The sequence below is a fragment of the Anticarsia gemmatalis genome, chromosome 1 (genome assembly GCF_050436995.1).
Source record: "Anticarsia gemmatalis isolate Benzon Research Colony breed Stoneville strain chromosome 1, ilAntGemm2 primary, whole genome shotgun sequence".
NCBI classification, from domain to species: Eukaryota; Metazoa; Arthropoda; class Insecta; order Lepidoptera; family Erebidae; genus Anticarsia; species Anticarsia gemmatalis.
Window position 1 is genome coordinate 13,742,997 of NC_134745.1, and position 15,197 is coordinate 13,758,193.

Sequence of the window (15,197 nt, forward strand, 5' to 3'; positions counted from 1 at the left end):
ACACTTCGTAACTTTGTGGTACGTCATCAGTAATGTCAAGGGTTTTTATAAGCTGTTTCACTTGGGTAAGAGCTAAACTTTGCCTTTGGGCAATAAATATAAACCAGTAAGATGCGAGTAGATCACTAGAGCCTTTTTTGAGGATGAGTGAATATGTTTTTAAGCTCTTTACTTGAAGATAAATTCTCGAAGAAAGAAATTCTCGCAATATATTACTTTTAGAACGTCAACTCAGTATATTTGTTTTTGGAATAATTTTAACCATTTATGTCAGACAATTAATGGCTTATCTTTTAAGAACTAGAGACTAAATACTCAAAATGATTCCTCGATGTAAGATAGGTATCTTATGCTACACAGTACACATATTACTAATATTCTTTGTTCGTGACTTGATCTCAAGTGTAATGGAGTGTCCCACAATATCCTGGCTCGGCTCCAAAACACTCGAATTTTCGAACACGACACTACCTTTTAGTTCAACACACTGTTTAACAGCCGTAAATGCTTTATTCAATTGTATTTTAAAGTTATTGTTATAATTCCTATAAATAACAGTTTAGTATAAATTATTTGACGTTTTTAAGAAAGAAAGAAGGAAATTTTATTTGCTTTGCTCATCCTCCAATCTTTTTTACTAATCATATTATGGTTTTTACTCAATTATAACATAAAAATTACACTAATAATAACGTCAATATTAAAGTTGTAGTTTCAATAAAAAGCTCTTACATGATTTTGATTTTGAAGTGATACAAAACCCCATGGAATTAATTTTGTGTTTAACATTTCGTAATGTCAACTCATAAATGTACAGACATCTAATAAAAAGGCTTCATAACATAAAGAATCCTAAACAACAAATACGTTTGACGATAACATCAGTTGTACGTTTAAACGCACCAAATCATAAAGGAGAAAAATAATTACAATAATTAAAACCATTTACCCTCGGAATATACTGAGGTCGTAATTGTGAACACATTACCTGTACACTGACATAGCAATATATTTTACGCACCGCGACCCGAGGTTGCCACACTGCAAAAATGCGATTCCCCAGCGAATTGCTTAAATAGCGCGGTCTAATCCCCCGTCTGGGTAAATTTAAATAACAAATATGGTAATTATTTGTTGGGATAATTAAGTAACTCCGCTCTTTTTGCGTTACTTCAAAGGGCAAAAATTTTGAAATAAGCCGGAGTTTTGAAGGTGTCAGTGTTCAAAGCTTTGAGTGAATATTTGCTATTCAGCCAATGTCACGGCTTGTTCCACGCGGGATTTAGAAGAATATTTTGCAAGAATGATGTTTTTTTGATTACACAGCCTTTTTTAATCAAAGTAAGTACTTCATTTTTATATTATAAAACTCAAGGGATGATTTACGATAGACGAAGAAGATTTCTTTCGATATTTTTTGTTTGATCGTGTGCAATATTGAAACGAACTTTAGTGCCATTGGGGTAATAAAAAAATGGATTTTGTCTCTACAAAACAGACGAATTCAATTAAAAAACGTGGCCTAAACAATAACAGAAAACAAAAAACCAAATTAAAAACAATCTAAAAAAACAAACCAATTGAAAAATCGAACGGTAAGCCGATAACTAACAAACGATCACTCAATTCGGCAACTGTCAAACAACCGCGGAACAATGGCCGCCAACAAATTAAACAACAGACCTATTCCCGCGAAAATGCTTAACAAAACAGAAAAACATAAATCTGTGTCAATAGCAATGCCATCAAAAACATTATGTAAAAACCTCAAGTCTCGCCGTAAAAAGTTGTGAGATCTATATAATACCAAGTCGATTAATCTATTTAGTCTCTACTTAAAGGACCTTCTGTCTTAAGTTATTACGTATGTTATTATCATGCCAATTTTAAAAAAAATCCTTTAAAACAAATAGATCGACTTGGTCATCGCAAGAAAACACAAATTCGCCATTATCATAAATTTCGGGAGCATTAACTTCTCGTCGTGCTGTGTAGTGTGATACATACTAATAATCAAATCATGCGATGGCCAGGTCGGTCTATTTGTTTTAGAGGATTTTTTTTAAAAATTGGCATGATAATAACATACGTAATAACTTAAGACAGAAGGTCCTTTAAGTAGAGACTAAATAGATTAATCGACTTGGTATTACATAGATCTCACAACTTTTTACGGCGAGACTTGAGGTTTTTACATAATGTTTTTGATGGCATACTTATATACTTCTAAATACATACTTATATAGATACATGAACAAGCTCAGAACAGATACTCGTGCTCATCACACAAATATTTATCCCGGGTGTGATTGGAACCACACGCGGCGCTACGGTTATTGCGGCGAGGTGACCACGTTAACCATTGCACTAAACGTATAGTTAATTTCGTTTCAATAAAGATAATTTATTTAGAAGAAAGGTTTTTTATTTATTTATTTTACTAGTAATTATAAATATAATTCTTCTGCAAGTGTGTATGTCACTGAACTTCTCTTAAACGACTGGACCGATTTTGATGAAAATTTTTGTGTGTGTTCAAGGGGATCTGAGAATGGTTTAGACTCACAATTTTGTCCGCTGGACAATGTTTTTTTATTTAATTTTTGTGGCTAAACAACGGTTGCCGTGTCAGCTAGTTAATTATAAATATTCTGGAGTTACGTCCATGGTCCGTCGTCTTAAATATTTACTAAGTTTGAATGTCATAGTCTTAGCTATAGCTGGCTTGGTTGTTTCAGTAGTGGTAGACTTTGAATGTTCCAAAGACTCATCTTCATCTAAAAGATAAAGAAAACATAGTTGTAATTATTTCAGTCAATCTCTGTACCACCCCAAGGTAGACTGGACGAAAATTTCTTTCATAGAAGTCATCAGTTTAGCCTTTCTTCCAACTATGTTGTAGTCGGCTTCCAGTCTCACCGGATGCAGCTGAATACCAGTATTTTACATGGAGCGACTGTCTATCTAACCTCCATAACCCAGTTACCTGGGTAACACGATACCCCTTGGTAAGACAGTTATGCCATCAAAAACATTCTGTAAAAACTCAAGTCTCGCCGTAAAAAGTTGTGAGATCTATATAATACCAAGTCGATTAATCTATTTAGTCTCTACTTAAAGGACCTTCTGTCTTAAGTTATTACGTATGTTATTATCATGCCAATTTAAAAAAAAATACCTTTAAAACAAATAGACCGACCTGGCCATCGCATGATTTGATTATGTAGGTATGTATCACACTACACAGCACGACGAGAAGTTAATGCTCCTGAAATGTTAATGGCGAATTTGTGTTTTCTTGCGATGACCAAGTCGATTTATTTGTTTTAAAGGTATTTTTTTTTAAATTGGCATGATAATAACATACGTAATAACTTAAGACAGAAGGTCCTTTAAGTAGAGACTAAATAGATTAATCGACTTGGTATTATATAGATATCACAACTTTTTACGGCGAGACTTGAGTTTTTACAGAATGTTTTTGATGGCATCTCACTTCTTTTTGTAAAGCGAACATAAGTCCAATTTGTATGGAAAGACGTTTTTTTTTTCATAATTCAACATACATATTTTCGTATGGGAATGTTGTTCAGTTTCATGAGCTAAACACCCTTACCCACCCTATACCCCCTCCCGTTATGCCTCATATAGTAGGTACCTATTTACACTTATTTATTTTATTTTCTACAGTAATAATAATTCATTAACTGCAAATGTAACCTTGTAATCTTATACATTTATATGGGATTACAAAGTTATTGTTGCAGTTGGTGCATTTAAAAAACTAGACCGAAATTAAAAAATATTTGATTTTTCCCATGATTAAGACACTAAACCCTATTTGTATTCTAAATTTTAAGCTTCTAAGTCTGCTAGAAGTACCTTAGACTTTTGATGATCGGTGAGTCAGTGAGTCAGTGAATCAGTGAGTGACAAAATTCAAAATTTCAACAAGTTGTCATTCTTAAACTACTGGTTCAAATTGACTGAAATTTTAAATATATCGTGTTTATACAATTACTGATTAGTTGCTGAAAATCCAGGCTTCTTGTTCTATCCACAACGAAATTATAGGGGTGTCAAAAATAGCCTGAATTGCTTCGAGAAAAGGATGTTACGGCCGTGCCGCTTTTTTTTTGCTCGACTTGCGGGGGCACTTCCGTGCCCCCAGATTAAGTGTGGCCTACAGGCCGGACGCAAAAACATTCGTTATAAATCAACAGACAACACGATGTTATTTTATTGTTAATGCAGTTAATTTGCGGTTTTGTGGGTGCAATATGGCCGGGATTAGTTTCAAATGCTTGTTACTCAGAGCTTTACGGCTGTCATAAAACTAGATAAACGCATACGCTAATAGAAAAGCCGATTGAGATACGAAATTCGTTGTTAAACAGTTGTTAATTGCTTGAAATAAGTACCGAAACGTCTATTCTACAGATATATTGACTAATTATACTCGGTTAGGTTTCATAATTTCAATATATGACTACTTAAGATTACTAAAATTATGAAATCTAACATAAGAAATTCTTTTCCGTATCAAATTACTCCAATATGCTCACAAGCTAGTATTTTAATAAAATCTAATTAAAATGAATAGCAATTACTTTTGTTATATACGATATAGTAAAGATACAATGCATATTATAACTTTCTTTGATGACTGACTTTGTATAAAACTTCTAGAAAGATTACTTTTATCTTCCTACTGCATCCACGTTTCGGTGTTTTAAGACCACAATTTCATATTTTATGACTAGTAATTAAAATTATTTAATGTGACTGCCATTTTAACGAGTTCTAATAAAAAGTAGATTCAAATATTACTAAGTAGACTATCATCCCAAAAATGCTAAGTATGAAAAGTTATACTTTAGTTATTTCCAGATGCACTATGATTTACTAAATTATCGGAAGATTATAAACAAAAATGTTAGGTACGCTAAGTTACTTTAGAACACTTTTGATTCAGTTAACGAAATATTAAGACTATTTCTTTATTTTTATCACTACATTTTTTAATAGGGTAACAAGCTTTTAAATATATGTTATAATATATATGGGTACTGTGTAGTAAAATAAATTTATTTTGAAACGGAAAATCGCAAGTTCAAAATCGTAAGTATATCTCTGTTGTCCAAAAACGGCTTTACTTAGTTTATATTATTAAAGACATCGCATTTTTAACACAAAATCAAGAGAATAAACAAGTTAAATCAGACACCAACCCTCACCTATTACCACAAAATCGTTAGCATTTAAAACACCAACACAAAACTCAACAATCATTTCATGACAAAGCACAAAACAAAAGTAAGTTATCGCGACAAAAATACTTAGCACCCCACCTACATAAAACGATATCGAAATAAATGAGTTCGTATTGACAGAATATTATGACGAACATAACGTTAATGGTATGAAAATGATGGATTGATATTTTCGCGTTCGCTGCAACATTGGGCTGTAAATCTTTAAGCTCTGTTCGTGTCGTGTAGATGCATTCGATGTCGTTAATCTAGTAGGGTTGAGTTTTGTTATTGATATTTCGGTCAAAAGAACTTTAACGGTAGAAAAAGACGTTTGAATCATAACTGGATTAATGCAAGAGGTAATGTTAATTATGAAAATACTGTAAGAAAATAGTTTAGAGTGGGAGTGGCTGGACTTTATCTAGAGTCTTCTAGTAATATAGAAGTAAGAAGAGAAACAATAAACTAAAAATAATGGATCTTAAACAATAGTAGCTTTGTGTCTAAGTAAGGAAATTTCTTTAATAAAGAGGTTTTTTAAACACCGATTTCAGCACTTTCACATAGACTACCTGATAGACGAAGTGACAGCAGAGGTATAAAAACACGATTAATTATTCTAAACGATGCTGCAAAAACACGCTACTACGCTATACAATGCATCCAATAGTTCGTACTCATTAATATAAATTAACATACATTTGGCACGTTTCGTTGGCCTAGCTGCGATTTGAAAAATCTAATTATACGATTTCACAAAATAATGACTTTAGATGGCTAGAGTACCACTAAATCAGACACCTGACCACGAAGCAATTGAATTCACTAATAGAAAACCACTTTAATCTATTTCACTTTCCACTTTTCACGAATTTATTCGAGCAATTGCTACATTCGATAGCTATTTAATCCTCACTAAGACTATTGAAGCTTTATACCTACTGAATACGCGCACAATTTTAAAATCAAAAGGTCAAAAGAGAGGTCTTTTGACCCCGACTTAATACTACTTTCATAATCTCCCCGAAATTGCGAGACTCGTCATGTCGATTAAAAGATAAGACAAAACAAATTAAAACTTCAGAGCTTAATTTTCGTCCATAGAGCCAGAAACAGATTTGCGTCGTGAAAAACTTTTTCGAACTACTTAAAAGTGGACCATAAGCAATTAGGTAGTCGTTCTCAGTTCTCACCATCATCTAACGTTTGAGTTAAAGTAATTGAGTTTTCCATTAGTTTAATTAAATGTTACATGTAGGTCCCAATCCAATCAGGCATAATATATCTTTGTCCTTTGCTGACAGAAAACATATAATTTTTTCTATGGACTCTTTTGTTTTATCTGTGGTCGTTAATTTGGTTGCGTTGTGGGATGATTTCATTATTTTCATGTTGAGGTAAATCAACAGAGCTGTAATAAAGACAGCGAAGCTATTTACCGTGTATTACAACGTAGATATTGGGATGAATGATCTCATCTGACTAAAACAAGCTAGAAGCTTTGCGAGACGGAGAATATCTTAGGTCAGGCAATCATTTATAGCTAGTTACATATTAGTTTCGGTCGCAAATAGTCTGAGTTAATGGAAGCATGTGTAGTAAATGGTAAAAGGTTCGCATTACAGCTCAGTGAAGGACTCGTAACGGTTTAAACAAAATATTCGTGGTATTTTACATTTACGCAAATGGATACAGCTCATAAACACAGAATTAAACTAATTTTACAGATTTTGTTGGGGTTAGTTTTATTTTTTACACTTACTTCCATGTTGTAAACTATTAAATTATTTCCCAGTGTGCTATAATAACTTGTTAGTATACATCACGCTTAGCGAGATCTTACTTTTTTTCATTATATGGTTATTTCATATTACCGTTTTTAGCAATTATACTACAGTCAATATACTTATTGGTTTTATAACAATGAATAAATGACCTAATACTTACGTACCTCCGACATTGTTGGTCTAAACTCTTTAAATCTTAATTGTATTCTATTATATAACACAATGGAATCAGTATCTGAGCTGAAAATCTCTCTCGTATAAGACACAAGATCAATAGTCCGTCGGCGAGGGTATTGACTGCCGATTGAAGGATCGACCACAATAGTTCAACGGGTTCAAATATACCCTCAAGCCATCCACTAGCACATTAAAATTTAGCTTTCATAGATTCAACAAGATTTGACGCCATATTCTCAAAAGATCGTCTAGGTAAGTTAACAATCTATATTGATTTTAATGTAACCTTTACACAAATCTAATTTAAGAATGATGTATTGCTAATGATCGAGTTATAAAATACTTTTTTCTTTTATTATTTTATTACAATTGCCCGCCTTCGGATTAAATTTGAGTCGTTCCAAATCTTTGTATTCCCACGTAACGATTGCGACAATCAAGATTGATTGAATCTGCCAACACAGATCCTTCTTTTGTTTAAATGAGAGTTCGCGAAATGTTTCGCAGAATAAACATAAAGTTTTTATCTTTTGTTAAAAAGTGAGACATAAAACATCTTATCTTGTCTCAAGTAAGTATCTGATGGAAATCAAGTTTGACTAGTTGTTTTTCTTTTCGTTTTGCTATCTGACTTAACATCTTTTATCGCCTATTTAAAAGAAAAAGCTTACTCAAAAGGTTAAAATATCGCTTAAAATGTTCTGGACTATTCTCTTTATATTTTATCGTATTTATGTAATCACGCTTGGACTGAATCAAACGAAAGGAGATTTTGAGGGTTCGCATGAAACAGAATGCTGCCGCAATATCCACTTATCTTGGGGAGGAGGATAAAGTAATAAACCCTTTTGACCTGTCCGTCAGGACGTCAGCCCACGGATACTATGTGCATATTTTATCGAGGAAAAATGAACGGCCGCTATTCTTTACCCTTCATTGAATTCGGTCATTACTTGAATATTTTGTTTGGAGTACCGAGACTGGGATCCTAAGATAATAGTAAATTTACCATAGTATCGAGACAATATATTTCGGCAAGAATTCTTCGAGGTTTTCAATCATAAAAAGGGTTTTATGTGTATACCAAATAGCCTTTTGTGAAATGGGTTTCACATAGAGAAAATTCCCCTTTAAGGACTCATAGAAAGGTGTGCTCACTCAATAGTTAAAAGCAATTTCACGCCTAAATCCCTTTTTAGGTGTTCCCCGCGATAATCAAACACAATCACGTTTCATTATCGCGCGCTCGACACAAAGTGACGAACATTCGCCTTATAATTCTACAGAGAATATCTCCACGATGAAATGCTAAGACGTAAACTGAGTTACAGGGGGCGTTCTCGATTGTAACCTGTTGGCAAGCCAACGGGGGGATGGATCCCGGGAGACGATCCGAAGTGCTCATGAATGTATTCATCCCGGCCATGCCCCTGGGACGAGTTCTGCTTTTTAGGGCTTAATTAACTTTGTCTCGAGATGTGATTTTTCGTATATGCGTTCTATATACCTTCCCCAAGCTACGTGTTACAGCAGTGAGGTTAATTAATTTGGCTTAATGCAGTAATTAAGGAAAAAAGTCGCTGTGGTGTCATCTTAACAATAATTTCGACGCTCCTCGATACATTTTCCTAAAAATCATATTCTAAGCTCCAGTTTACCATTTCAGAACATAAAACACGTGTTGCGAGTAGCATAAAAACATTTTGCGAGAAAAATCCTAACGAAAAGAAAGTGTTAAAAAGGAAAGACTTCACGGACGGGAACCATAAAGTTGGCACCTCGTCTCACGAGCAGCGGTAACCAAATCATTACCGTCCCAGTAAATACGTACAGATTCACTCGTAAAAGCTGAATTTTTTCGTTTTATTACCTCGTATACAGACCCGGCTCGGGAAATGAAAACATAGGCTGAACACGTGCCCTAAATCAATTCTACAAACATAGCTCGTTTATGAACGGAGAAACCGTTGCCGGGCGAGTTTCAAACAGTTGGAGGCCAAGTTTCCCGATGGAAAGTTTCCACGCGGCTACCGTTTACCTGGCCGACTTTGGAACCTTATATTCCGTACGGCTTCCGTAGGGGTTACCTCCGTCAGCTCACGGGTATCACTCACAACACCTCAGCTCTCACCATCACGCCAATCGATCCCCATAGGGGTAAACAAACGCGGGGGCGCGGCGGACGCCTGTTGCGTCGCGTCACGAGGCGGAACACTCACCGGGCAGCAAAGCCAGCAGCGCCAAGGCCGCCAACATAGGGGCCATAGCGGCGAGGCGCGGGCATACCACACCCGCGCACGCTGCGCTAGCACGCCGGCGCGCTCATGCGGCCTGAACACACGTGCGGCCGGCCCGAGCGGCGCCCGGCGCGGGACTACTGGGCGCGCCCGCCCCCTGGCGCCCCCCTCGCCTCGCACCCCGCTCCGCTGCGCAGCCGCCAGGACAGGTGCGCGCGGCACCCCTCGCCGACCTGAGCCCTACCCCATGAAAAAGGCTCTATTATCATCTCGAGTAATCACTCGATAGTAACGGCTGGTATTTAGGGTTTGTACGGCACGGCCTAAATGTGAGGAGCACAGCTCGTAAATATGTGTGAAGGGCGCTAAGTAGGGCAAGGGCTCAAGGTCGGTGCAGGGCGGCCGGGATGCGGTGCGCTCCGCCGCCTCGCGCCCAATCTTTATGCGCCCTTGGAGCGTTTAGGTCGCATCCCTACGTGACGATAAAATATTAAAGGCGCGTGGGGTGCGCCCGCTAAATACACTATTCATTAACAATTCGTTAAATCTCATTAAAATTTAATATAAGGTAACGTATGTTGCGAAGTGTACGGAGGCTTACGTCGTGTGAATGAGCTTACTTTGTGCTCGAGACACTCGCAACTTTTAAACTAATTAAACATGCAATTTATCATATTGAAGTATGGGAAAAGGTTCTCCAAGAAAGATATTAATTGATCTTTATTAAAATCAGTCAATGTCAAACAGTTAATTAATTACCGATAACCGCCCCACAAGAATTCTGTTATAAGAGAATAGGATAAATCACAAAGAGAAAGTAAGCATAAGAATTGCGCAAGTGTCACTTGTATATCACAATTTTGTGTTTACTTTTCCCCCAAGATTAAGATTGGAGGAAAAAGGTCGGCTATCCATCAAACGAAATTGTTTAAACCGTCGCGGAAATTGTAACTATAGGGATTTGGAGGTTTTCGAGGCGGTTACCTATAAATTGTGTTAACGATCAAATGAGACTAGTTTGTCGGTGTATTTCGCGGCTTATTTAACTTTTCGAGCACTTTTCAACGATTATGGCAGGAAGTGGACCGTGCCCGCTTTCCCGTTGAAATATTTTACGAGATCGCCCCAATTACGATACCAGAGAAGTTGGAAATATTACCGATATTGAATACACACTGCTTAAACCTCAGTCTACTTCTTAATGATTGCAACTAATTTGTTTAAAATGTGCAAAGCTTTTGCGTTAAGTATTAATAACATCGTTATTATATTGTTCTACGAAACGATCAGTGAGTAACTCGACTGGGAAAACGCAGTTAAGTGCTCGGAGTTTGTATGTAATGTCCGAAATGAGTTGAATTCTCTCGTTCGACCATTTAACTTGGTACAGTCTAGTTTGGATCTAATGTTCACTGTGAAAACACTGGAGTAAAGTGAATGTTAATGACCCATCCTATCTCTGAATGAGAAATTTAACCTTCTAGACATTTAAGTCAGTCCCTTAAATATGAAATATTTTAAAAGTGTAAAATAGCATCTTGTATCATCGCTACAACAATGATATTGAAAAATAAAAATAGTAAAAACTCCACGCAACGTGTTCATGAGATAAACAATAAAAAATAATTTTGCAAACATAAAATAATCCAGAGCTCGTTTCATTTCAATCTAAAGCTATTCGAAATATTAACAATTCAAATAAAAGTATAAAATCTTGAAAATCCTAAACCCATATTTGTGGAACACATTACATTCAACCCGAAGCCTGTTTAATATTCTTGAAAGAGAATGCTCGTTTCTCAAGCCTGCCTGGCTCATAAATATGACTAAGATCGCCGATGAAAATTGATAAAAATCGACATTTTGCCACGCCCTTAGTTAGATTAACATTTTGAACGTTAACTTGGCAGGAATTTTACTAAAAATCTTCGCTTATTGTACAGCGAACGACGAGCGACGCTTAAAATTTGAATTTTGCACGTTAATAAAGTGAAGTGAGTAGATTATCACGAATTAGAATAGAAATTTCGTGAGAAATGCTTTACATGGCGCACTAAATAACAATAAAATGCTACACAACATTAATTTCAATCAAGAGCGGTTTTATTCCACAATTTATAATGTAAACTAGTTGCACATTAAAACTATGTACCTACTCTATGAGGCAGTGAACTATTGAAGCATAAATATGCCAGGATTGTATTCATATATCTGCTTGTATCTAAAACATTTATTTATGAATGAATAACAGTACAGTTATTTTCTATTTTAGAGCACGAACATAATTTAACTTTAAATAACGCAGCCAACATTCATAACTTACAGTGTTATTTCAAAGTGTTATTTTAAAGTTATTTCTGAAATTAGGCTGTGAGTATCGATTTTCCATCAGCCGCTTAAAAAATATGATGAATTATTGAAAATTTTTGATGATGTTCTACATTGGCACTGGACTTGGCATTGAAGATCCGTAATTATAAATTTCGTCACTACATACTTTTCCTATAATCTGAATTTTAAACTATACAATTGTTATTCCCCTTCACGCGATGTCATTTAAAAGAGGTAGGTACCAAAAAAAAAAGGTAAAGCTTTTCGTTCGCGGCACTCAGAATTAAACCCCGAATATAATTATTATGACGATAAAATCAGCCTTTAGAAAAAATAAAACAATTTAATTGCAATATCAAACTTTAAATACTTACATCTAAAATAACAGCATCCAATACTTATGAATTATTTACACGAAACCATTTCATTGAACTAAATTATGTACCAAATTATTGCATTAAGAAAAGAAAAATGGCGCGAATACATGCCGTTAATTACCACAGATAAATAAAATACGTTCAGAAACAAGAACGGGGTTAATGCTCTATTGTCCTTTATGAGAAAACACGCTTACGCCTGCGGCACACAACTCGAATATCGATATCTTATCTCTGATTTTGCTCAACTGATTCTGAACTCGATCACAAATAAAACAGTTATTTAATCATACGATATTGTCACTTATCGGTAGTTGTTGTAGTAACTAAGAAATTCTAGAATTGAATACCTGGTTAGGGAGAAAATAGTTAGCTGCTTTTCAAATTAGGGTTGATGTTAAAAAAGGTAAGTGAAAGTAAAGATTTACGCGTTCAATGTTTTACTTAAGTATTAGGATATATGCTGCTGTTTAAGGGCTAGTTTCAGGTTAGGAGTACCTAACTATTAGATAACCTTTCTGCTATATAAAGTGTTAGCAAATTAATAGAAATAACTGTCAACATTTCATCAGATAAGCTTCCCCAACATCTGAACTAGTCATTCAGAAATGGCTCCTTGATAATGAATTTCAGCTAAGTTAAAAGTAATTACATTCAACCGAAAATAACGTTTAGGTTAACTTATGAAGCTGCAAAATCAGAATTTAATAAAAGAATGTTTTGCGAAATTGCAATAGACTAGCTTAGCTTTGTAAGTAAACTGGTATCTAAGATTTGAAGCTACGTATCCAAAACTGAAGACTTAGGCTGCGTTTCCACCAGAGATGTGCGATGGAAATGTGTCGTGCGAGGATGTCTAGCTGTGCTGTGAAAATGTGTGGGTGTTTCCACCAAAGCTGTGCGATGAAAATGTGTCTACGAGGATGTGTAGCGGAGCTGTTAAAATGCGCATTATGTGTGGTGCGAGGATGCGTTGCGAAGCTGTGAAATGTATCGACGGGGGTGCGGTGTAGTGGGAGCGGAGTAACGCGAACGCCTGCCTGCCGCTCACGTCTCACTTTGCTGTCGTTAGCGCTTGTAGTCGTACGCATGTCGTACGGTTGCGTGGCATAATGGACGAAAAATTAATTGATTCCGTTAAAAAGTAGCTCCGTATCTTCTGCTTCCATTTCTTCATCGCAAATTGTTAAATATAAAAGTATCTTCTTTTTCCAATTATCCATATCTATTTTACGCACTTCTACTTCCAACAAACTCCGTCTATGGACTAGCTGGTACAGTATGCGCAAACCTCGCAACACATCCTTCTCAACACATCCCTCGCACACATCCCTCGTACACATCCCTCGCACACATTCCTCGCTTGTTTTGTATGCGCAAAAATCTAGCTCCGCTGAGCCGTTTCCACCAGAGCTGTGCTGACCGAGGCGAGGTAAATGAAGCGATTCTATTGGTTCTTTACAAACACATCCCTCGCTACGCATCCTCGCACATCTCTGGTGGAAACGCAGCCTTACAGTTTTCAATTTTATAGTATTTTAAGTCTGAACAAACGACAAAGTTTCATACGACTTTCTGTTCAGGATTTATAGCAACGATCAAACCGAGTGTTGCCACATAAAAATATATCTCAGTTCGAGAACGCGGCCCGCTAAGTACACTAAATGCTTGAAATATGAGCGAGTTATTAAAGGTTATTCGTATTTTATATATGTAATTGATATTCTAGATACTATATTATACTTACATAAAATGCAATAAAAACTTCCCTTGCACAAATCTTTGCGAAATACTTGGATACGAAAGAATCAACATAACTCTAACTTATTTAGGCTCGATACTGCTGTAAATTGACTGAAAGAAAAACCAAATTAAGTACATCAAATCCAGGAATCGAATCATGTACTACGGCATGGACGACGAAGACGACGGCGGACGGCCTTCACCAGTAGTTAAACAGAAGATCTATCAGGGGAAATAAGAATCAGAGGGTAAAGTAACTTTTGACACGGATATTCAAAGCCACTTAGTAATATTTGAGCTACCTATGGCACAGTAAAAACTGGTCTAACTTGTTATCAATTAAGATAACAGCCGTTAAAGTCAGAGACCTTTCATGCGGCTTGAACAACTTTAACACTAGAGTGACCACTTGTTCGTCGTGTAAATAATATTAAGAAAAATACTAAGGCCACTAACCAAACGCTGAACAAATAGTTACTAAACAAAATTGACATTTAACTGACATTTGCAAACGTCAAGGTACTTCATAATAATATTCACATTTCACATATTATGTCGGTGCTCTGCCCTTAACGGCTCCCTTACGTGAAATAATCATAATTCATTTGAAACATCAGTATTAACAATTAACTTGAAGGCAATGTTAATTAGCTATTAGAAACTAACAACCTTACTAACGAGAATTTGTTTTTTTTTCTGTGCGTACATCATAATAAAAGGCAATTTGTTTTAATAAACCAGTAACTCGCAATAAGAATATCAATTTATCGAATTCAATGACAATCATGAAATAAAAAAAAAAAACAAATAAATAAGACAAGTATCTATGTGATCCGCTCTACGACATCTTTTTGTAAAAAAAGAAAAAAATAAGGATTAACACAGATGTAATTATACTGGGATACTTTTATTTGCTATTACCACAAAACATAACACAATTATATTTTCCAATCGGTTTTAAATAATTCAAATCCCTGTTGTTGCTTTAATCTAACCAATTAATTTGCAAAATGTTATTTCATATGAATTCCGTTTTATAAACACAGTACATAAACGTAACATGATTTTAATTTAATAAACTATTAGTTGGAATTCATTCCCAGAACAAAAACTAAAGCTAAAAATCCATTAATTTAGTTGAATGCATTTTAGTTTAATACAAGGTAATATTGTTTTATTTGGAAACAGATTATTGTACTAATACGATTTATTATTGTTCAATCGGTTTTCATTCAATTACGTTTAATTTTATGAGTAGTTACGTTTTCATAAATATAATTTACTGACGAC

At 35.4% G+C, this 15,197-nt stretch overlaps 1 protein-coding gene across 4 annotated transcripts in view; it reads right to left on the minus strand.

Annotated features, from left to right (window-relative positions):
• nAChRalpha6 (nicotinic acetylcholine receptor alpha6) overlaps positions 1-9,580 on the minus strand; it is a 125,913-nt gene extending 116,333 nt beyond the window's left edge. For all 4 annotated transcript variants that reach the window (XM_076120997.1, XM_076120979.1, XM_076121006.1 and 1 more), the window contains exon 1: positions 9,439-9,580. In XM_076120997.1, the coding sequence (XP_075977112.1) occupies positions 9,439-9,484 (46 nt within the window). In that variant the 5' untranslated portion in view covers positions 9,485-9,580. The remainder of the gene's footprint in view (positions 1-9,438) is intronic.
• Positions 9,581-15,197: the final 5,617 nt, after the last annotated feature.